This window comes from Electrophorus electricus, chromosome 21 (assembly GCF_013358815.1).
Source record: "Electrophorus electricus isolate fEleEle1 chromosome 21, fEleEle1.pri, whole genome shotgun sequence".
In the NCBI taxonomy this organism is placed as follows: domain Eukaryota; kingdom Metazoa; phylum Chordata; class Actinopteri; order Gymnotiformes; family Gymnotidae; genus Electrophorus; species Electrophorus electricus.
This window is the reverse complement of record NC_049555.1, coordinates 14,318,836-14,343,835: the sequence shown is the minus strand read 5'-3', so window position 1 is coordinate 14,343,835 and position 25,000 is coordinate 14,318,836. Positions and strand designations below refer to the sequence as shown.

Sequence of the window (25,000 nt, the reverse complement as noted above, 5' to 3'; positions counted from 1 at the left end):
TGAAGGCACAGCATGGCTGGACCCTCGTCTTCCTCCTCAACAGTGACACTAAATGCTCTCATTCATTTAACACACTTGGCTGGCGCTCTTATCCAGACTGACGTAAACTTCAAGCATCTTACAGAGGCAGACAAACACAGTATTAGTAGTCTTGCCCAAGGACTCTTATCGGTACAGCGTAGAGCACTTGGTGATGTGGAGACTGAACCCAGTCCCCCACAGGACCGGCACAGTTGGTACCCACTACACATGGACTAGCTTCTGTCCTGTGAGCTCAAACAAAACCACGTCCAGCTCTGTGTCAATCTCCATATCCAGACGCTTTAGCCTAAGATATAAATCTTGCCCCCACAAAAAACTGGTGTCACCACAGTTACTAGTGGCTTTGTTATTCTGATAGCCCGTTAATGATACAGTAATGTTACTTAATATGTAATATATCTTGGTGTAATATTGCCAGGTTACCGCAAAATGGAAAATATGTTATGGACATAATATACAAGGAAGAACAGCGTAGAATTCAGAGAAGTCCACTTTCCTTATGCCCATTTAACTGCCATAATCTACAGGACACACACGACTACATGAAAATGGCCGAGTGTGTATCTTGGGTGTCCAGTTCCCTCAATAAGATGGTTGAATCAGCCAATACTACCTAGAACAGACTTTTCTGAATAGTGACGCAAGCTGGTTGGGCTCATGTGGTAATTCTATTTCTCCAACAGCAGAGGGCAGCAGAACCACAGCCTGTGAGCTGCAGTCTGTTCCACTGGTAGTATAACTGCACACACTTCTGCCCACAAGGCATAGCAGGACAGTGGACAGTTTCAGTACAGATGTAAAATAAACACCATTTCAGATAACGGAGATGAGGGGAACAGAGAAGAGAAAGACCCTAAAGACACTGTGAGACTTAAAAGCATGCAAATGTGTCTATGTGTGTGTGTGTGTGTGTGTGTGTGTGTGTGTGTGTGTGTGTGTGCGCGCGCGCATGTGCGCGCGCGAGTGTGCGTGCGCGTGAACTCACCTGCGACCAGGAGCCCGTAGCCCATTCCGCAGGGCAGGCCTGTGTGTTGCAGGGTTGTGTTTGAGGCGGGACAGAGGCAGGGCACTGGGAGGGTGTAAGCTCTTCCTCCCGCTGGTACATCCTCTTCCTCAGACACCTCACAACCCGCCTCTGCAGTCCTCCTCCACACACCTCACTGCACATGGCCCAGGGCCCCACCCACCAGCTAGCAGGACAAGCAACACCAATCAGACGTACAGTACTTACCACAGAGCATGAACATCTCAATATATTCATAAGGAAAGACATTACACACACACACACTCATATTCGATAAACCACTGACACTTTGGCCTGTCCATGTAATGACTATAATTCACATCGGTCAGACGAACACCAGTAGCCTGTAGACAGTCAAGAGCAGGGGAGCTAGGAAACTGCATCATAGGTCAGTCTACACATACCCCAACATGTCTCCCTCAGGAAATGTCCCCAGGCTCATCTCTCTCACACACACACACAAACACACACAGACTGTACACTGACTGTGTTACAACAATCCCTGCCTGTCACTCAGCCTCTAAAACTGGACCATCAAGATTTTAAAAAATGAATAAAAAAATCTAACTGAAAGGCAAACTCAAAAAGAAGATTCTAAAGGTGTACTATGATCAGTTCTCTACAACAGGGATAATCCAGGCCATCAGAACCTCTAAGCCAGTCCAGGTTTTCACTCTGATCCACAAAAGGTTCGAGTCCCAATAGGGCCACCTGGCTCCAGTGTGCTGGAACAGTACAGACACCAGTCCAACATGCAGTGGGAACCAGTGTTGCAGTACACTGGAAAGTCTTTAGTCACATTTGGTAGTGTAGCACATTCTAAACTCAAACATCTCCTACAACTGCTCACAAAGGTCCCATGACGCAGTTCGGTTTCTGCTGTCCAAAAGCTGTATTGTGGTTGTATGTTCACTCACAAAAACCTCCAAGGTATAGATTATGGTATCCCCTCTTAAACTGCAGTGCCAGAGAAAAAGCAAATTTACATTTATCTGAAGCTTTTTATCAAAAGCAACTTACAAATTCTGACTGAACACAACTTGAGTGTTAAGGGTCTTGAGAACACCTTCCCAGTTGAAGTCTTGCTGGCAATACAGCATGGTACACTCTTCTCTACTCTGATCTGATGCTCTTAAACTCTGAGTTCTCCCATCTTAGCAAACTGCCCTGTCTCACCTCTCACCAAACTACCCCATCTTACCAAACTGCCCCATCTCACAGCCTCCCTTGGCTGTAGGTGAAGTCAGGTTTTCCAATAGGCCGTCGGAGTCATACCTCAGGCGCGGTCTGTCTGAACGCAGGGAGACGTGAGAAGACACAATGCGCTCTGAGGATAACCGTTTCCTCCATACGCCATACACAGACCTAAACGTCTTTTCCTCTTAAAGGCCAGGACAAATTGGAGGGGATGAGCTCCGTCACGCTTGGCTCATATTTCTGCAATGTTTCAATAAGTGACTTTTTTCTTGCCGTACATTTAAAGTGGAACAGTAACCTTGCAGGGACCCTCGGTCACCACGGGCTGTGTGTGCCTTTTTCAGGCCGTTTCCCACACCTGCCAAGAATAACTTTCCCCAGCACTTCCAGCTGCTCCCATGAGATCCGAGCTACTGGAAGTAAAGCACTGGAACGTAACGTGACGCTTTAGGGGCCGTGACGGACGCGTTTTGGCTTTGTTACTTCAAGCTCATCTGAAGGGCCACAGTACTTGTATAAATCCATCTTCAGTGAAAACACATATTCAGGTTGTTTATAAGGTGTCTCATGCCAAGTTGGACACTAAAATGGTCACGGCAATGGGAGTGCACTTAGGCTCTATCCATCACTCTTATCCAGGTCACTCTTTATCTGTCCAGGTCACTCTGTACCCATCTAGGTCACTCTTTATCTGACCACATCACTCTTTACCTATAGGCTTTGTAACGTATGTCTGCTCTACCTTTGAGGTGTAATAGTGTGTCACTGACTGACTTCTGATGTTTCAACTTGTTTCTGACTAGAACTAAATGTCATCGGTCCTCTTCTTGACAAACATAAGCGGAAGATGAAAATCTCACATCTAGAATGAGTTCTGGACCTTTAATTAGCTCCCTGGTGCTTTAACTACTAATGCATCACCGCACGTCATGCCAAGAAACAATGGAATAGTTGATTTCTAAGATCACCTTCGAGCCTGTAATTCCTACAGCTCATTCAGAACATATCCCCACACGCTAAGGTCCTAACCTTCTTCAGTTCAGATCCAACGTGTGGCCAAATGAGCCAAAACAAAAATTACACTGAAAAAAGCAAATAATTCAATCCAGACATCCAGGTTGCAGGACAAATCACTGATTACATTCAGCCAAGCATGAGATGGTTCTGTGCTCTGCAGAACACTGTGGAGATAGTGTTGGGCTGCACCCAGCCTGGACCGCGGGATGAGAGACACCCTCATGGTCCTGAATGCAGAGGAGCGAAACTCACACAGGAACTTAGAGAGAGAGAGAGAGAGAGAGAAAGAGAAAAAATGAGAAGGGAGAGAGAGACAGAGAGAGAGGGATAGAGAGCCAGAGGTAAAGGTACCGAGGGCTATGTAAAACTCTAACGTAAGCGTATGTTTTCTCCGTGGTGACAGTGGACCCGGGTAAACACAGACGACTGCTCCTGGACGCAGGTAAACGCAGATGACTGCTCCTGGACGTGGGTAAATGGAGATAACTGCTCCTGGATGCATGTAAATAAATGCAGACAACTGCTCCTGGACCCGGGTAAATACAGAGGAGTGCTCCTGGACCTGAGTGAACGTGGACGACTGCTCCTGGATGTAGGTAAATGTAGACAACTGCTCCTGGACCCGGAGAGTCACTGCTCTGCACAGGAGCTGTGAAGGGACCCCCACAGCCCAACACACAGGCTCTGGCCAGGGGCCACAGTGCAGGGGCCCTCGTCAAGCCCTGGATTCCTAGATTCCTGGATTCCTGGCCGGCTAGACGAGCTCCCTCCCAAAAGGGAAGCGGGATCTATCAACCTTGCTCGTGCTACAATAAAACACAGACAAACCTGTCAACACAGCAGAAATTTGCTGGAAAGATAAGTAGAGTTTTTCCCTCCCTCTCCCTCTCTCTCTCTCTCTCTCTCTCTCTCTCTCTCTCTCTCTCTCTCTCTCTCTCTCTCTGTGCGCATGTCTGTATCTCTGCTCTTTTTTCACTTTTTTCATTTTTCCTCTTTTAAGTCTACATAAATCAATACCCATAGCACTTCAAAGAATAAATAAACATTCCTTTTCGGGGGTCTGCAGACAGTGTCTGTTATTCAATATTCTGGGATAGTTCCAGCTCGGGGTGGGGGGGGGGGGGGGGGGTCACTTATGCCTCGTCTGTCTGCCATTCCCTTGGTGTCTGTACGCAGGACATGGTTACGATCCATATCCAGCGGGACAAATCTGTCTCAGATTGTGGGAACAAGCTACGGAATTTTGCAATGGATGCACTTATGTTGTGGAAGTGATACCCAGGGACCTGGGTGAGACTCTGGGTCAGCAGAACGTGGACATTGCTGAAGGAGGACTGGGCGTACTGGTAATCTGTACTGGTAATCAGAGACCTATGTGGCCTCCACAGGAAGAGGGGGTTACAGTTCTGATCCATGCAGCAGGGGAGAGCACAGGACGTCTGCACAGTCTGGCCCAGGCAATACAGTCAACAAGACACAATCACCCTACAACTACAGACAGCACAGCTAGACAGCACTGTCACAAATGTGCTACACTCCAATACAAACCTAGAAATACATTCCATTCCAACACAAACCCACAAACACACTCCACTCTCTTTGGCCTCACTGCTGTGTTCTGCTGCTAAGATGATCCGTCAGACTTTACACCAGTTAGGGTTTATTGCTTTAAGGAAATGATCATGTGGTCCTGATTTCCATTAAGCAGCCCCTCAAGACACACACACACACACACACACACACACACACACACACACACACACACACACAAATAGACATCTTACAACATGCCAAGGCCTGTAGTTACACATGCGAGAGAGGGGGGGATTTCAAAATGATTGAGAACCACCCAGAGTGTTAGTGAACCACTCAGAGTGCTAGTGAAGCACCCAAAGTGCAAGGGAATCACTCAAGGTGTTAGTGAACCACTCAAGGTGTTAGTGAACCACTCAAGGTGTTAGTGAACCACTCAAGGTGTTAGTGAACCACTGGGCATGGTTACAGTAGCAATGGAGGGGTGAAGCTTTTGTTCAGTATCAAAGAGCTCAGTGAATCAGGCTCAACCAGAAAACACCCCAGACTCCCCAGATACCCCAGACAGCCCAGATACCCCAGACACAGATGTGTTTCGGTGATATGTGTGTGCATATGCTGTGTGTATATGTGTGCTGTGTGTGTGTGTGTGTGTGTGTGTGTGTATATATGTGTGCTGTGTGTGTGTGTGTGTGTGTGTGTGTGTGTGTGTGTGTGTGTGTGAGTGTGTGTGAGTGTGTGTGTGTGGAGAGGAGAGGAGAGCTTCTCCGATGCCTACATAGCACACAAAGTTTTGGCCCAAGCACAAAACACAGCTCACCCAACAACATGGAAGCACAACACTGTGGCTGACAGGAACACCCTGGCTAGCAGCAGCAACACACTGGCCAAGAAAACCACTGGATCAGTGGCTGAACCATTTGACAGGGACAGCCATCAGTTATGCACAGTAGAAATTTGTATGCTAACATTCACACACTCTGTGCAGCATGTCTACAGCACAGAGAAAAGTTGAGTGTCTTACTAAGCTGGGCAGGGCTGTGTGTTGCAGATCTGCAAGGTCAGCACAGGCCGTGCGTGAGGGCTACACAGTGAAACGTTGACCTGTGCGCGCTGGTCCTGCAGACAGACGGCCTTCATCCACACACGCCCTGCGGGAGAGACGAGACGTGCCAGATCAGCTCAGCTGGACACAACACTTGGCGGGAGAACTCACTGCAGCGATGCAGAGATGAGCCATGGACAACAGGAAACAACCGCTAAACAGAGAACACACAACCTCCTGCCCCCACTGCTACTGCCCCTCAGTTACTGCCTCCTCCCCTATTGCCCCCCTCTTGTACTGCCCCAGTTTCTGCCCCCTCCTCTATTTCCCCCTCTGCTACCTGCCCTTACTGCTGTGTGTCTGCCTCCGAAACCCACTCATGCAGAGAGACTGTGTGACACACACACACACACCAACCCACATACACACCCACACACACACACACACACACACTAAAGCCGCCAGTTTCTCTCTCACTGTGTTATACACACAAACAAACAAACATATAGATCAGCACACACACACACACACCTCCTGCACACGAGGCAGAGCAGTTGGATCGGATCACGGCCCAGGTGTAATTGGGCTTGTTCTCCTGGATGGGGAGGGTGTACTCCCACAAAACTCCTGGATTCTTTCCCTGCAGGAGAATCTGAGGATAGACAGGACAGGACAGGAGACATGAGACAGAGAGAGATGGAGGGGAGAGAGAGGGATGTTAGGTCATCTAAACACAGCTCTACTGCGCTGCCTCTCTTCTTTCCTCCCAGGGTGGAAGAACACGGCGTGTGTGCGTCTGCGCTGCGGCTGGATCATTGCTGGAGGTGGCCAGAGAGCACTGCAGTGTCTCTCCCCCAGGGCTCACACATGGCACTATGGACAAGCCTTCCGTGTAGAAGCCTGTATCCGTCCGGATTAAACGCCGCCACGGTTCACTTAGCAGACACCACTTTGAGGCTTTTTTTGGGAATCTGTTCTGCATTTTCCGTCGATTGTGTATTTTTGTGATGTCACTGGGGTGTGTGTTATCATTTGTGTTCCTGTTGCATGGAGTGGTGTGTTAAACCAGTGAGGTGGGTGGTCCCGGAGTAGTTCCAAATGACTCAGATTAAAACAGAAGCCCTGGAGACATGGCTGGCGTCAGGAGAGTGTGACAGCGGAAAAGTCCTCCACAAAGAACACAGCCTCAGTTTAATTCATACTCCGTCGCTGTGAAGGGGGATATTCGTCACTATCTGGCAACCCTTCAGCGTGAATAGAAAATAAGCGCAATGACCATGATGACGGCACATGACAGACTAAATCATGGGGTGCGAGTTCAGGAACAATGAGGCATCAGCAAAGCTGTAATCAGGCTTTGAGGGAAGGATGTACTTCCTGCTGACTCACTGTTGCATTCTGGGTCAGAGGAAGCTGTGCATGCAGACACACCACACACGCAGGCCAGCCATGTTGCCAAGGTTCCCTCTTGGGATGGGACGTTGGCCGCAAGGCAAAGCAGAGCAGAGGATCAACTGTGGCATCCTGGTGGTCTGCTGCTGAACTCAGGTGACTTTTAACCGGAAACGAGTGGTGAGCTTAGGGAGAAATAAGGAGATTATCTCTGAGCTGCATTACACGCACGCACACACACACACACACACACACACACACACACACACACACACACACACACACACACACACACACACACACACACACACACACACACACACACACACGTGTTTAGTGTTTAGCCCACCTCAGGAGGCACTGTCAGATTAGCAGGTGAATATCACACCAAAGCCCTGCGCTACGCTAGCTTAACTGGGATCAGGTTTACTAACAAGGGTGCTGTAGGTTTACTAATGAGCGTGTTATAGGTTTACTAATGGGGGTGCTATAGAGTTACTAACGAGGATGTTATAGGTTTACCAACAAGGGTGCTATAGGTTTACTAATGAGAGTGCTATAGGTTTACCAACGAGGGTTTTATAGGTTTACTAATGGGGGTGTTATAGGTTTACTAACAAGGGTGCTATAGGTTTACTAAAAAGAGTGCTATAGGTTTACTAACGAGGATGTTATAGGTTTACCAACAAGGGTGCTATAGGTTTACCAACGAGGGTTTTATAAGTTTACTAACGAGGGTGTTATAGGTTTACTAACGAGGGTGCTATAGGTTTACTAACGAGGGTGCTATAGGTTTACTAACGAGGGTGTTAACCGTGAGGAGAAGGACCTGGGACAAATGGACAGACAGAAGGACAGACAGAGAGAAAAGAGAAACACGATGGTAGAGAAAGTGAGAGAGGAGGAGAGTGAAAGAAAAAGAGAGAGAGACAGAGAGAGAGGAGGGGAGTAAGAAAGGGGAGGGAGAGGGTGAGAGAGAAGGACAAGGAGAGAGAGAGAGACTAACAGAGAAAAGCTCCAGAGAAGCCCTGCATGTTAGCCTCTCCAAAGCCCAAATTTATGGCTGGTCAACATGCACAGAATGGTCCAGAATCTGAGGGGTTCTACTGTCCATTTGCACAAGAGCACAGGGTCAGACACAACATGAGGCAACATGAAGGAGGGGGCTGAGGAGTGATTCAGGACAAGTGTGGGAAGTCCTGTAGTCCCGCACAGGACTCTGATAGAGCAAGGATACAGTTTCAGCCTTACTTACCTACATATGCGACAGGACAGCACTTCCTCTCTAACACTTTAATGCTCTCTGTCCAAATACCATAGCAGACTGGCCTTGGAAGACTGGACAAGTGTGCGTGTGTGTGTGTGTGTGTGTGTGTGTGTGTGTGTGTGCGCGTCAGTCCTTTTGTGTAACGGCCTCTCTCCCTCAGTCTGAGCACACACACACACACACACACACACACACACACACCCACACAGACACACAGACACACACACAGACAGAGTGTTGTGCCTTGTGGGAGCTACAGTTAACTACTAGATTAGGGCATTGTACGAGGTATTGTCACGTGCCAGTTGCCACAGGCTCCCCCAGGGAGGAGTACCTCCAGACACGCGCTCCCCCAGGGAGGAGTATCTCCAGCTTGGAGCAGACACTCTGGGCCTCCTGACCAAACTGTGCCACAAGAATGCCAACACCTGAATGAATCTGTTCCAGTGTTTCAGACAGAGCCGGCCTGCTATGTCTGGACCAGGTCACAGCAGCAACTGTCTTCCTGTTCTTCCTGATTTATTTGTCCAGATTTATTTTGCTAAGTGTGTCTCACTGAGTCAGAGAGGGGTAGAAGCAGAGACAAGCAGAGAATATTCAAAACTCTCCCTCTCACTCTCTCTCTCACTCTCTCCATCACTGCCTCACTCTGCCCCCCCCCCCCCCCACTGCCTTTTCATTTGCAAAAACGTGAGGCCCCCTGATTCGCTGATTCTCTGAGTTGAACTGAGAAATCTTAATCTTTTAATCTTAATATTTAATCTCATAATCTCAACCACTCCCCACTACCACCATATAATGTTTGTAATTATGGAGCATAGTAACAGATTAATGCATCTCATCTGCAAATCAGTTACCTGCTACCACAGGCCACCTCAATGAGAGGAGAAAGACACAGAGAGACACACAGAGAGTGACACAGAGAAAGAGACAGTGAGACAGAGAGAGACAGAGAGAACTCATTTCATAAGAAATGGCACACTGATGTTATGTAAAGGTGACGAACAAAGTGGATCAAACCAGATGACAGTTAGCAGTCTGTGTAGTGAACTATGGCTAAGAGTGAACATGACAACAAGAGTGAACATGATGAGAGTGAACATGATGAGAGAGAACATGACGAGAGTGAACTCGACGAGAGTGAACATGGAAAGACTGACTTCTGGCTAAGAGTGAACATGGCAAGAGTGAGCTCTGGCTAAGAGTGAACAGTGGCTAAGTGTGAAACGTGAACATGTCTAGAACTCACACAGAGAACTGCTGCAGTGCCAAATGCTATGTGGTTAAAGACTGTTAACACAGAGGCAGTGGGCAAGGCCTCCTACACACTCCTCTGGTCGCACAGCTGTGTGGGCGTCCTTAGTTAAATTCAGCTTTCAAACGACTCTGTCTCTGAAGCCGTTTACCCTGATTTGGAGTTGTACAGCTGGAGAGATGGAGGGATGGAGAGAGGTAGAGGTGGAGAGATGACTGAACGCTGTCTGTGATGCTCTTCCTCTCTCCACAGTCTCTCAGGTCAGAGTTCAGTGCCAGGCTCGTGACTGGTACAGGTGGCATAACCAACAGTCCTGAACTGAACATATGCCACATGTACTCTCTCTCCGTCAGTCACTTTCACTCACTCACTCTCTCTCTCTCTCTCTCCCCTTCCCCAGTCCGCCACCTAACTGAGCCCTGTCACTCTGTCACTCCCGGTCACCCCAGTCCCTCTATGTCACTCCCTGTCACTCTCGAGTGTGAGGGCCACTCACTTCAAAGCGCAGGGTCTCGTTGGTGGGTCCCACTGTCTCCAGGCTCTCTGGCACATTGTGTGAGCGCTGATAGTGGAATACGGTGCCGGCGAAGTGGAATTTGCCCGGCCAGTCCACTGTCCAGTCTGCGGTCAGGTAGTAGGTGTTGCTCTCCACCCCTCGGACGGCTAGGTAGCTGGTGGAGATCTCTGTCTCCTGTATCCGGATAGTACGAGCTCCAACAGGCACGGTTACGATGGGGTAGTACTCTGGAGAGTGTGAGAGAGAGCGAGGAAGACATGGCTATGAGACAGTAATAAAAAAATCTCTTTAGTTCTGCCCTCAACATGTCCTCTAACAATAAAGACTTTGGCACTCTAGAGTTTCTTGCTGAGTTTCATGGTGAATCCATCACTGAGATAAATCCATCAGAACCCCCCCCCATCAGAACCCAGCACCCCCCCCATCAGAACCCAGCACTCTGGCCCAGTCTGGGCCCTCACCGTCGGCCGTGTGCTGGAGTGTGTACTGCCCACTGTACCACTTGCAGGTGGAATTGTCTCCTTTACACACACCACATATATCCAGAGTTGCCCCGGAGCCCAGCACCTGGTCACAGCCCACCGGCTGTAGGGAGTGAGGAGAAGCTTGATTAGGATGGAGCTTCTGTACATGCACACCATCAACTCCAACACTGACTTACTGTACACAAGGTAAACACACACCACCACACACAGCGTAACACAACCCCACACTCAAACACACTGAAACACAGCGTAGCAATTTAACAGTGTAACATAAGACAACGCGGCACAAGGTTCACGTCAAAGTAATACAATTTTAAAACTCAGTTTCCACAGCATACCTGACAAATCCCGTCGATACAGACGTCCGGTTTGTGATCGGAGCAGGGCGTGCCATCCTTCACCTTGCTGGCCATGGCGAAGAAAAAGTCAAAGTCGTCAGCGATGCAGTACAGCTTACAGACGTCCTCCTCTGGAGAAGAGAGAGACGACATGCTTCTGGGTTACAGCGTTTCGTATTAGTACAGTGCTCTTTATACTGTAGCACTGCATATGGTGTACAAACACACACACATAGAGAGAGAGAGAGAGAGAGAGAGCGCATTAAGAGACTGAATAGACAATCCTGACACCAATCAGCTGATGTCTGAGCGACCTGCACCTGATTATACACATCTTGAGAAACCAATCTCATAAATACAGTGTTAATTCTGTACTGTTTTAGTGTGCTCTGCTTTGTGTGTGTGTGTGACAGCAAGATCAAACCAAAGAACACCAGAGTGGAAAGACCAGAATACGCCACCCTAACTAGAGCAGTACATACCCAAGACTACAGCCTGACATGTAGCAACAAATGGACCCCTAACGGCAGATTGCAGGACTCTGAGCGCCCCACTGAGCCTAGAACACAGACCAGGGCCCAGGCCACACAGCTAAGAGCAGGTCCGTTTAAACATACACCCCAGAGAGGGGGTTACGGGCTGCAAACTAGTCAAGCCTCTGTGGGATCAATCTTTTGTATTATTCCTGTGAAACAACCAAACATAACAGAATCCAAACAGCGCAGGACACCAACCGACCTTGTGAAACTTGAGGGTCTACACTCCCAAGCAGTGGAAGCACGTCAGCTGTGTCCTGATTACGCAGCAGGCAGACGAGAAGTCTGGGCGTGCTCTGGAACCCAACAGTAGGGGGCGCAACATGTTTGGCTCTGCCTGTTCATCCTGTCTTACCCAACTTCTCACCAGTTTCTCAAGAGATCCTGGCAATGTCACACCATCTACATTCCACTACCTTGCATTAAGAGGTCACATCGCTTAAAAAAACGCATAAATTAAAGACTGTTTTTCTGTCATTTTCCCTTCAGTCTTAAAGGTTTACAGGACAGTTAGGCAGAGCTGAGGGCATTAAGTGCCCAACTGCCATCCCACTAAACCGTGTGTGGACAGTCTGTCATTCTGACATGAGGACAATCTGTCTTACTGACAACGAACAATATTGACTTTACGCTCTCTCTTTATGCTCTCTGAATTTACACGCTCTCTTTATGCTCTTTACGCTCTCTGACTTTCTCTCATTTCTCCTTCAACTCTATTTCTCCCACTCTCCGTTTCTCTAAGCCTGTCTCTCTCACTCTCATTTTTCCGTCTCTCTTCCTCCCTCACTCTGTCTCTCCCTTTCTCCGTGTCTTGGTGTGTCAGAGGTAAATCCCTCCCCTGAGATCCATCCCACTAATCCAGCTTTGCTCCACTAACGTCTCACGAGTGGCCACACGTCTCGTCTGTGGTTCGTGCAGTCATGCATCAGAAAGCACTGAGACGACAAAGCTACGACTTCTGCGACGGCACTGACCTTTTCCCGGAAAACAAACACGATTGTTTCCATGTTCAAAACCCTCCACGCCGTTGCCAAGACGAGTATACACAAAAATCAACAACCTCCACCTGATCCCGAGTCCCTTCTAAACATCTGTGTCTCATTGGACCACAGGCTCTACGGAGGCGCCTGGGCGCACTGCCCAGTCAGAGTTCCTTCGCCACAGAGCTGCCGTACCTTCCACCCTGGTGTAGGGTTTCCATCGGTAGTACCAGCCGCGGAAGGGCCTGCCATTGTACTCGGCGCACTGCTGTGCGCGGAAGCTGGCCGAGCCGTCCTGGCACGGATCGCCGTTACACAGTTGGTACAGGCGGCCGGCTCCCTGGCAAAAACGTCCACTGTGCTGTGGGCTTTGGGAGGGAGAAGTGGTGATTAGCGCACTTAACACTGCAAACATCACACACACACACACATACACTCCTGAGCAAGTGGTCGACAAACAAAAGGAAGAGAGATTCCTGTATCAGAAGACTCCTACGTTTATGCTACTGTGTTACAGTAAAAACTAAATCTCTTTTTACTTTAGGACATTTTTATAAAGATGTCAGAGGAGAAAAAAAATGATAACAAAAAAGAAAAGCAAGGACCTCTAACTGCTTTTAAACCGGTTCGGTCGTTTTGTTCTGTCTGTGTCAGGGACATTTCATTAATGGCAGAAGTTTCCACTGCACCACCGTAAATGGCCACGCTGGACACCGCACAAGTGGACAGGGATGTGGTGAGACACTAAAATGTGCCCACAGACCGAAATGCAGCCTAAGCAGCATCGTGCATTTCCATGGGCCTTGTTCCTTAACAAAACTTCCATACTGCGTGGCTATGAGAGGCGACTGTGTCTACACACACAGTAGGCAGACTCACACACACGAAAAGCACACATTACCATGAAATATAATGACATTTTATGGAAGAAAAAAGACGTGTTGTGATGAATACAGGTGTACGTCAGTCCATCAAATTTTTCAGTCCACTAAATGCATTTCTCATGTGAACGTTCCAGGATCGCCTGTTAGTTTCATGTGTTCCAGTACTGCTTCCTCCTCTAACGGGTGTCTTTTACTTTAAAACTGTCTTGCTGTGGTCTGCCCGTCTGCAGGACAAGGTGCTGGATGATCTCGTGTCCTGAAGAATGTGTCCAGTCCTCTACTCTTGCACTTGGATCTGCTATGACATTTTCACACTTTTCATTTTCTTTCTTTTGGACGACTACAGTGTTCAGAGTGCAAAACCACCTGTCTGCTCGGTTGATGTGCGGGTAAAGTCAGGACAGCTCTGAGGACGATCTGCTACAGAGTTTAACATTCTCTACCAAAACCAAACGTAACAACCTAAACAAACAAACTGGTGACATCATCAGCAGGATGTTATGCAGAGGTCCTGGACCACATTAGGATAAACACAGACAATTCTGAACAGGCATCTGCCAAGGATACTGCAAAGGGCCCACATCATCCACAGGTGAAGAGGTTTAAAAATGAGCTCTCAGGCGGCAGTCAGCGTGCCCTGGCTGGTCCGCTGTGGCACTCTGGGTAAAGCACACGTGAGCACAACCCATCTCTCGTAAACATGGGGATGCGCAGTGTTCCACGTGAAGAGGACATGAACCTCGTGTTTAGAGAGATGAGCCCAGTGTGTGGTGAGTTGAACCCAGTGTGTGGTGAAAGATGGCCCGTGAGCTCCCAGTTAGAGAAGGCCAGTGTGTAGAGAGCGAGTGTGTTTGAAAGTGGGTCACCATCCCACAAACAAGACCTCACAGGTTGTGTGTGTGTTTGTGTCTATGTGTGTGTATGTGTGCATATACATATGTGCATGTGTGCTTGTGTGCTTGTGTGTGTGTGTGTGTAACACATGTCTGCTCACAAAGATGACAGATGAGACTTCCAAAAGCTCTTAAAAGTCATTCTTCAGTTGAGCACTTGTAGGATGATCAGAGAGCGGGGAGAGGGAGAGACAGAGACAGAGAGAGAGAGAGAGAGAGAGAGAGAGAGAGAGAGAGAGAGAGAGAGAGAGAGAGAGAGAGAGAGAGAGAGAGAGACTTTCCACACACAAAGCAAAGACACACAGAACTGTAGGAGGTGTTCCACTTCACTGACCCTGACCCAAGCAAAGAGTTACAAAAGCAATTTCATTCTCCAATTTTGTCTATTACTCACCACCCCACACGTACACTCACTGAACGCTGTTACACACTCACTGAACACTGTTACACGTACACTCACTGAACACTGTTACACGTACACTCACTGAGCACTATTACACACTCACTGAACACTGTTACACGTACACTCACTGAGCACTGTTACACGCACACTCACTGAGCACTGTTACACGCACACTCACTGAGCACTGTTACACGCACACTCACTGAGCACTGTTACACGCACACTCACTGAGCACTGTTACACGCACACTCACTGAGCACTGTTACACGCACACTCACTGAGCACTGTTACACGCACACTCACTGAACACTGTTACACGCACACTCACTGAACACTGTTACACGCACACTCACTGAACACTGTTACACGCACACTCACTGAACACTGTTACACGCACACTCACTGACCACTGTTACACGCACACTCACTGACCACTGTTACACATACACTCACTGACCACTGTTACACATACACTCACTGACCACTGTTACACATACACTCACTGACCACTGTTACACATACACTCACTGACCACTGTTACACACACACTGACTGACCACCATTGCACTTACACTCACTGAACACTATTACACACTCACTCACTGAGCACTATTGCACGCACACTCACTAAGAGTCTCACTCGTGCCTCACTGGCCTGTCAAAGCAGTCCATTTAGCAGCACTCGGACATCTAGCAGGAACCTTGTCCTGTCAGGGGAGATTTCACCTTTGTCTTTGTCTTTAATGACATGCTAAATTATTTCAGTGTGATTATATGTTTCAGAGCCTGAGAGCTGGATAATGGGGGTTTCCCACCGATCTCTAATAAGGAACAAGAAAACAAGTTTGTTATTATAGATCAGTGGGATTTCCCCTTTCAGACTACAGCCTCTGACTACATGACATGGTAAACTCCGCGCTCGGATAGAAACTGCTTCCCTCCTGAAACAGCTGTTCTGTTGTGGCTGATGACAGTGCGATATAACGGCAGGCTGTCCATCAAACCAAGCTTCACAATGGTTTAACCCTCAGATGAAACGCATTCCTGTGTCAGATCAGGGTACCATGCTGCACCAGGCTCCAAAAACAAACAAACGTGAAGGGTAGTCCTAAATCGCTGTAGCAACGGGAAACATCTCTGGTATGACATGCCCCTCCCTTAGTGCCAAAGAACAACATCACAACAGCGCTGCACTTTTTACTGATAATCATCAGATCATTAAGGGGAGTATCTGGTGGCACTGGATCTGGTTAGAACAGGTCTTAACAAAAATGTGGATCAGTATGCAAAGGGTTGTGTAAACAGTTATCAGCTCCAAGGCAGACAGACGGTCCAGCACACCAAACCTTAATCTATGGATCTGATCGGTAGACTCAGCAAGACGGGCCCCTCACACCTAAAGAAGCAGAAGCACACTGACCGACAGGACACACATTGGTTCAAGTTCACCATCATGTTCACACATTCAAGTTTTCAGAAAAGCTGTCTGTTCACTGGCAAGACGAAACAACCTTTGGAAATGCATTCACTGTTGTGGCAACAACTAAATGAAGCTCTAACCACAACCTTGGTTACTAAAAAAATACATTTTTTACATTTATTTTGTATTAAATATCATTTTTCATCAATAAAATATCTCAAAATGTCTGTGCTTTCCTATTGTGGGGAAATTTGTTCCTCACAAAGATGGTAAAACAAACATGTGCGCACGCACACACACACACACACACACACACACACACACACACACACACAAACAACACTCCTGTGTTCTGCGCTCAACTGTTAACTGGAGTTTATTCTGCCTTTAGTCCAGCATAAACGGCCACTGTACTATGAAAATGTTCCATGATCTGTGGTGAGATGCCACCTGAGCCCAGTACTGATGAGGAACCATAAACCATAAAACCCACCAGGACAGAGTGCCCCCTGGAGTAGCCGGAAACCATCGTCATCGTCAATGTTTCTTCAGAGTACGACGACTCTGATAGAAGTGGACTGCCAAAGACAACATCACCGTCAGGTGAAAAACACCTCCCAGCGTCTCCGAGCAACCAGCGTCTATCAGCACAGGAGCGGCTGGCCTGCAGTTTGGACTCTTTCTGAGAAACTGTGGCATTATAATGAAATAAAGGTCAACCGAAAAGCAGACCAGGTGCTGTCAGCAACAGCACAAAACGAAACACAATAAAGGAAACAAATAAACTACATGCTAAAAATATCACAAAAAGGTAAACTGATTCAAATATGCTTGGATCTAAGTAAAAGTACTATGAAATGAAAATGTGTGAGTGTTTAGTGATGATATAACAATGCAGCTGTTTCAACCTTTGCGTGAGCTGCAACTGTTCTTTCATCTCTACTCTCCCATCCTTCTAACACTTAGTACACAAGCTTTTGTGTCTCTGATTTATTTTTATAAAGTGACCAGGGTTCTCCATAAAGGCTCTATATAACTGACAATAGCAATGTGTATAATATAAAACAATAGATTTCTAATATATGTAAGTTCTTAACCAGTGTGTGTGTTCAACAGTGCAGTGAATAGGGTTTGCAATCTCCAAATACAGACCAGTTATATGTGATAAGCCAGGCTACACACACACACACACACACACACACACACACACACACACACACACACACACACACACACAAATACACAAACATAAACACACACATGAATACACACACAGACGCACACACACACACATACATGAATACACACACAAATGCACACACACATACACACAGAAAGAAGCTGTCAAATATACCAATATACAGTTAGTTAGTTCCTCTCCTCCAGTGGGTGTTCACCTTAGCTGAGGTCAGGGACAGTGCTGACATGCTATTGGCTGGGAAAATTAACTGGGACTGTTGCAGGGTGGGAGTGCTGACATACTATTGGCTGAGATGGTTACCTGGGACTGTTACAGGAGCGTTCACGGTACATGACCCCTCCCCCGCAGGTCCTGGAACAGTCGGACCACTCCGACCAGCTGGACCACTGGCCGTGGACCGCCTTGGGACCCCCATCGCCCAACTTCACACACTGTCCTTTCCGACACCACTGCAACATGGGGACGACACATGACAAGGCAGATTAGACAGAGCACCACTTATAAATGGTGTGTGTGTGTGTGTGTGTGTGTGGTGTGTGTAAGTGGAAAGAGTGTATCTGGGGTAAATGTGAGAGAGTGTATCTGTGAAACGATCTTAGAGTGGGCTGGTTTAGCACAAGGCCCAGTACCACCTGGAGAGCAGAACTAAGTGGAGCCAAGGCACACACACCAGTACACATCACACACTCCTCCACTTCACACACTCTTACACATCAGCACCTCACACCCTCACACACGATCAGCTTACACAGCAGAAACAGTGAGGAGAGCTCCACGTCCACACTATTAGGAAATTAGTCCTGCAGGTGTGTATGCAGCTGAAGAGGAGAGAGAGACAGAGAGACAGAGAGACAGACTGCAAGAGAGGGACACAGTCATTCTGTTTCACTGAGGTTATGTTTTTGGCTCCAAGTGTCTGTGCAGTGCAGTAGCATCAGTGCACTCTGTGGAGTCACCCATTCTCTCACCATGTCTGTCCCACAGACGGTGCCTTCAGCAGCGGGCATGAACTTGGTCTCGCACCGGTGCCCTGCCCGATGGCACCACAGTGACTTGCAGATGTCCTTGAACAGAGCACAAACACATCGTTCATCTGTCCATCACCACCGCCCCACCCCAGCATGCACCTCTGTACTCCAGCCCAACCATAACCAAAGTACATACCAATCATCTACCCCAGCAATCAGAGAAAAGCATATCCATAGCAAACCTTGCGATACCCTGAAGGAAACATTATGGATGTTGCAATACTACAGTAGCATTCGCTTTTTCCCCCCACGATGAAGTGGGAGTGAAATGTGGAGATGGGCTTAGCCTCTGGCTCAGTGTGCATGACACACAGTCAAGCCCAGCTGGGTGAGAGGTCCCTCACCACGCTAATCCGGCACCGCTGCTAATAACCGCCCGCGGTGCGTCATGAGGACCCTCAACACGCAGCAGAAAGAAAAACAAAAACAACGAATGATGTCGGACGTGCTGCTGCCAAATTAAGATGTACGGCAGCCTTTCTGCCGAGCTCACGTTTAAGAATGTGAGGGCCCGGGGGAGGGGCGCATAAGAGACGGAGGTAGAATGGACGATCCGGCAGGCCTGTTTACTGAGCTCCAGCTCTCGCGCCCTCTCTGAAGGGCCTCTGTCTTGCACACAACATCTCCATATCAATGCAACTCTCCGTGCTGAGCATTCCAACAGAGGCTGAAGTCCTTCCTCCACTGCAGCCCTGAATGACTGTGTGGCTCAGACTGGGGGGAAACACTCCACCAAAGCAGTTCGGATGCACTGGCTGAGGACGGTGGAGCGCAAGACCGCCAGCAAAAGCAGAGGACCCTTTAAGTGAAGATATTTCTCTCAGGGAGTTTTTAACGAGTCTCTAAATGGAACATCACTGACTGCATACAGGAAGGGCCAACACTAAAGTATCAAACACATCCTGCAATTCACAATATCCCATCTGATCATAAATTTGACCTGCCTCAGGGATGTTACAGGCATGAGGTCTGGGCAGGAAAATATCTCTAAAGGGGCCTGTTTATAGTAATGCATCATCTGAACATGCAAGATCCACATTTCGATTTCTGAGTCCAACTAATGAGGTAATAACAGTTGGCATTTGTCAGATAGCGTGCAGTGGCCAAATCTGCAAACCTGAATTCATTGACAGGCAGCTGAGATTTTCTGTTCTAACAAAGGTGATATAAGTGCTTCCAGTGTAATTCATTATGTGACATGTGATGTGACATGCATGTCTGCTAAAAGACGTGTAAGACCACTGTAGGTTTAGTGTTGGATACACTCCCAAAGTCTCCTAACAGACTTGTAAGGACATCATCGAATACCTTTGCAAAGTATCCTAACAGACTTGTAAGGACATCATTGAATACCTTCACAAAGTCCAGGCTGCAGAGCTGAGCCTTGGAGCCAAACTGCCACTTGCACTGTGTGTCAGCGTCGTACAACTGCCCAGGAAGTTGCTCAGGGAACCGATACTGGCCAATCAGCTTGGGTTCATCACCTAGACAGGAGGCCTGCGCTGTGCTGTAAATAACAAACACACCCCACACACACACACACACACACACACACACACACACACACACACACACACACACACACACACACACACACGCACACAATCTTTAAAAGAATTAAAGATTTGTTGTTTGCAGTGATTTTTTAATGCTAATGGTTCTGTATGCCAGTTATTGCAGCAATGAAGTTAGGAAACTCAAAGAAAAAGACCTGCAGCCAATCACACCATCCGAACGCGAGTTCCATCATAAGTTCATCCTAAACTTTACGATGGGAGTAGTTAGTTTTAAACTAATGACATTTTCATTAGAATTTTGGTTGCACCACAGAAACTTAGGGTGTATCTTAATTAGTAGCACGTAAAGTCACAGTAGATCAAAACACCGTCGCAGGGAATGACGTTTTCAGTCTCTGTGGCCAATCAGTAACGCTATCTGGCACAAAGAGGAAACATCACGCGCACGATCTCGACACGTAGGGAAATCGCTCGCGCTTTCTTTCTGTGCTACATGAACTTCCCTTAACTAGTACGACACACACACCTTAAGTGGTGTGTCATACTAGTTAAGGTGTGTGTCATACTAGGTAAGGTGTGTGTGTGTTTATAGTTAAGGTGTTTGTTTATTACAAAACGAGACAGTGTTTACAGTAACGTGGACTGCTCACAGCCTCCATCTCTTTCATGTGTCTTTATTCTGTTCTGCCGTGGAATGGAACTGTTTCACTGTTCAAACGGGCTCTCAAACTCAATATTTTAATGGTACTTTATCAGTGAACGGTCAGCAACCTTAGCAAACGTTAATGATGGAAAGGCAATATTAGTTATTATTAATGTAAGTTATGGTATCAAATGTATGTTATTAATGTAATGTTAGTTATTTTGTGTGTTCTACCTATAGCTGTCTCAATTTGATATACTATCTGATCGACTAGCTGCGATAAACTCAATTTCATTTTAAAACGTTAGTTTAGCTTCTCCCTCCAAGTTTAAAGATGTCAGTACTTCAGCTGTGCTGGCAACTGCACATAAGTGTTGATGTGTCTGCATAATGCTGCTTACTGCACTGCACGTGGGTGACTGGAATACTGTCACCAACCAAGTTTCGAAATGAGCCTGTAGTCGAATATTTCTGTTATCTATTAATTTATTAGTTATCTATTATCTATTAATATCTCAGAACATCCATTACATGCTTGTAAATTACGACTGTGCTGTGCTGTAAATCTGTGGATAGGAGGTGGTCATAAATCAAATTCAAACTGATCAAAGGGGTATCTATAATCTATAAACCAATATGTATTTCATTTTCCCATCGATCAAATTTGTTTTGGTAGAATTTACACCTGCGATAAGGTATGTGTAAATGTTAAGATTATTTAAACTTCTATTTTAATTAATTTAACGGGTTCCTCCTCCCAGAACTTCACAAGCACAGCACCGCTGATGAAGGACCTCTGTCTGAAAGCATATTAATATGCACACTGGGTCTAAGGCCTCTTGCTGTAATTGGTGTGTATGTGTGTGTGTGTGTGTGTGTGGGTGTGTGTGTGTGTGTAGGACAGAACTTACCCCAGGAAGCGACTGAGGTACTGGCGGCTACAGGCTGACCAGGAGAACACGCCGTTATTTCCAGCCAATGTAGGAGACATAATGTTACCCTCTGCCTTCCTACAGGGGTTGCCTTCCCCATCATGGACCATACCAAAACTGGGGGGGATAGAGAGTGAGAGAGAGAGAATAAGAGCATAAGAAACACTGGCCCAGAGAAGAACGGATACAGTCAGTGCAGCACTTTCTCTGCTCAGGCACCAAATATACACACACTTCACACAAGACTTCATACACTCACTAAAAACATACACATATTTATTTATTTAACTATCACTTATGTATTAAAGCATTTGTGTGTGTGTGTGTGTGTGTGTGTGTGTAAGGGAGTATGTAAGAGAGTACAGTAGGTGTGTGAGTGAGTGTGTGTGCGTGCATGTGCGTGTGTGTCTGTGTGTGTGTGTGTATAAAATTTGTATTTTGCTTCTTTTTAATTTTTCTCATTCTCAACTCAATTTTATCACTTTTGATCACTTCATCAATTTGGCAACGGTTGTTAATTAGCTACCACTCATGCCAATAAAGCAACCTGAATTTGAAATGTGAAATTTGAATTTGAGAGCAAGGGAGAGAGAAGGAAAAAAGGATAGAGGGATAGAGCGAGAGAAAAGGATAGTCGGAGTGAGAGAGACGCGTTACCCACAGAGCCTATTACAGTACTGTAGAGCCCCAGGTATAAAACCACACCCTTAATCAGGTGGGACTTTACCTCTATAACACACCACAGCTCATCCTGTTCGACGGAGAACTACACATCACACACACACTCAAGGTTGCCAGGTCCACAGTAAACACACACGACTGCTGCCAAACAAGAGCAGACGCATCCAGCGTAGCTGCACTATAACAAGTCTGAAATCACACAGCCTCAGCTTGTCAGTGATTAATGGCTGTTGGAAAAGGAAGGCCTTTGTTTAGCATGAAGAAACGTAACCCATAATGACTCTTCTTAACTTGACCAGAGCGCTTACACCATTCTGAGGGCCACTCCTTCCAGTTCATCCACAGACCCACCGGAGCGAAAACGTTCCGTGAAACTGAAAGGTTCTGTCCCTGTACAAACTTCCTCATATCTCAGCGAAAACAACTAAACACAAACAGAGTAGTTTAGCCTGCAGTGCCACGCATGGTTAATGCTTGGTTATGGAGGGAATGAGGTAATAACATGTGTGTTAATACTGTGTCTCTCCCCAGTGTGGCAGCAGCTCAGAAAGCCCAAAAACAACAAGCATTCTCCAGCAAACATCAACCCCGAGACATGTTTTACAATGTCCAGGGAATAAACTGATGAACAAAATTAACTAGAATGAAGGAGGAGAACATTCTATAAATTTCTCAACACACACACTAGTACGATATGCCAAATCAACACTGGATTCAGGCCAGGGTGCTTAGCTCTTTAGACTAAGCAGTTACATACAGTGTGTGTGTGTGTGTGTGTGTGTGTGTATATATGTATGTTTGTGTATGATGATATTTGTTTGTGTGTGTGTGATCATACTTGTGACCAGACTCATGAGCGATGGTGAAGGTGAGGTGTGTGTGTGTGTGTGTGTGTGTGTGCGCGAGATCATACTTGTGACCAGACTCATGAGTGATGGTGAAGGTGGTGTGTGTGTGTGTGTGTGTGTGTGTGTGTGTGTGTGTGTGTGTGTGTGTGCGCGAGATCATACTTGTGACCAGACTCATGAGTGATGGTGAAGGTGAGGTGTGAGGTGTGTGTGTGTGTGTGTGTGTGTATGTGTGAGATCATACTTGTGACCAGACTCATGAGTGATGGTGAAGGTGAGGTGTGAGGTGTGTGTGTGTGTGTGTGTGTGTGTATGTGTGAGATCATACTTGTGACCAGACTCATGAGCGATGGTGAAGGCAAGGCCCAGACCGGTGTCTTCATTTATTGTGCAGCTGCGATATTTACTACACATACCTCTGATGGGGGCAAATCCTGCAAAGAGACAAGACAGAGGAAAAGAGAGACAGGTCAGAGAGACAGGACAGAGGAAGAGAGACAGGTCAGAGAGACAGGACAGAGGAAAAGAGACAGGTCAGAGAGACAGGACAGAGGAAAAGAGACAGGTCAGAGAGACAGGACAGAGGAAAAGAGACAGGTCAGAGAGACAGGACAGAGGAAAAGAGACAGGTCAGAGAGACAAGTCAGAGAGACAAGTCAGAGAGACAGGAAACAAGCAGAGATAAGGGAAGCACTGACATGGGGTCTGAGGGATGGCACACGTGTGTTTCCATGTCAGTGTTTACACAAACGTGAGAATCAGCCAATCATGGCTGGAACAGCCCCAGCTTGTTTAAACTGTCAGCACGCTGTCTTCCAAACGGACACTTAACCCCCACGCCCGCGGAGCCCGAGGTTATGCTCAGAAGACAAAGACAAATCTGTGAGTTGTTACACATCACATACAACCCAAACAAAGGCTCTCCGAGCTTGATCTCAGGCAGCAGATGCCTGTGGTTTGGTGCTTCAGAGCAGAGTTCAGTGCGTTTGGCTCACGTCTCAGTGCACGTCTCAGACTGCCAGATGACTGGGACGTGGGGCGTGGCTTCATCGGGCTTTATGCAGGCGGAGCGAAGCTCCATCTCAGCCCTGGCGAGCTCCACACTGAGCCTGGACCATTTAGTGGGTGCTGGGGGTCTTACTCAGGGCATTGGGGGTCTTACCCAGGGTGTCGCACGGTTCGTTCTTCCACGAGCAGATATCAAGGCCGGTCAGGAGCACGGCGTGGTCGTGACGTTTGCCGTTTTTACCCAGAAGTCCTGACTGCCACTGGCAGAAGCTGTTCAGGGATTGGTCAGCATGGTGGCTTATGGACAGGCCCAGCTACAAACAAGAGAGAGAGAGAGACAGAAAGAGAGAGAGACAGGGGGACAGAGAGAGAGAGAGAGAGAGAGAGAGAGACACAGAGAGAAACAAATGATGGAGACAATGAGAAAGACTAAAAGGCCAAGAGGAAGCAGGAAACCACTTGACCTCAGAGGAAATTTGAACTACCACACTCCTCATTATTCTTTCATCCAGTAAGACAGCAATAAGAAACTGTGAAAGCTGTTTTCTGCACATGAATAAGGTACATTTCAAATCTGAAATACATGTGACCTGAAATGAACTTGGTCTTACTGGGTCCTGTTCTAGAAGAAGCAGACTGACAACAACAATGTTGATATCTGTTCCAATGGTGCCATCCTTGAAGAGGCTGGAGACCTGTTAAAACCACACACACACACCCACACACACACACGCACACACATACACATACACGCACACACACACGCACACATACACATACACACGCGTGCGCGCACACACACGCACACACACACGCACGCGCGCACACACGCACACACGCACGCGCACACACACGCACGCGCACACACACGCACGCGCACACACACGCACGCGCACACACACGCACGCGCACAC

At 47.4% G+C, this 25,000-nt stretch overlaps 1 protein-coding gene across 1 annotated transcript in view; it reads right to left on the bottom strand.

Annotated features, from left to right (window-relative positions):
• adamts18 (ADAM metallopeptidase with thrombospondin type 1 motif, 18) overlaps positions 1 to 25,000 on the bottom strand; it is a 49,646-nt gene that overhangs the window by 6,278 nt on the left and 18,368 nt on the right. Inside the window, exons 5-18 of the mRNA XM_035520928.1 lie at positions 24,698 to 24,781; positions 24,241 to 24,400; positions 23,407 to 23,512; positions 21,529 to 21,666; positions 19,811 to 19,964; positions 18,398 to 18,493; positions 17,730 to 17,878; positions 12,824 to 12,996; positions 11,113 to 11,243; positions 10,751 to 10,874; positions 10,269 to 10,516; positions 6,390 to 6,510; positions 5,838 to 5,964; positions 1,028 to 1,232 (exon numbers count right to left, since the gene is read on the bottom strand). Coding sequence (XP_035376821.1) covers positions 1,028 to 1,232; positions 5,838 to 5,964; positions 6,390 to 6,510; positions 10,269 to 10,516; positions 10,751 to 10,874; positions 11,113 to 11,243; positions 12,824 to 12,996; positions 17,730 to 17,878; positions 18,398 to 18,493; positions 19,811 to 19,964; positions 21,529 to 21,666; positions 23,407 to 23,512; positions 24,241 to 24,400; positions 24,698 to 24,781 — 2,016 coding nt within the window. The remainder of the gene's footprint in view (positions 1 to 1,027; positions 1,233 to 5,837; positions 5,965 to 6,389; positions 6,511 to 10,268; positions 10,517 to 10,750; positions 10,875 to 11,112; positions 11,244 to 12,823; positions 12,997 to 17,729; positions 17,879 to 18,397; positions 18,494 to 19,810; positions 19,965 to 21,528; positions 21,667 to 23,406; positions 23,513 to 24,240; positions 24,401 to 24,697; positions 24,782 to 25,000) is intronic.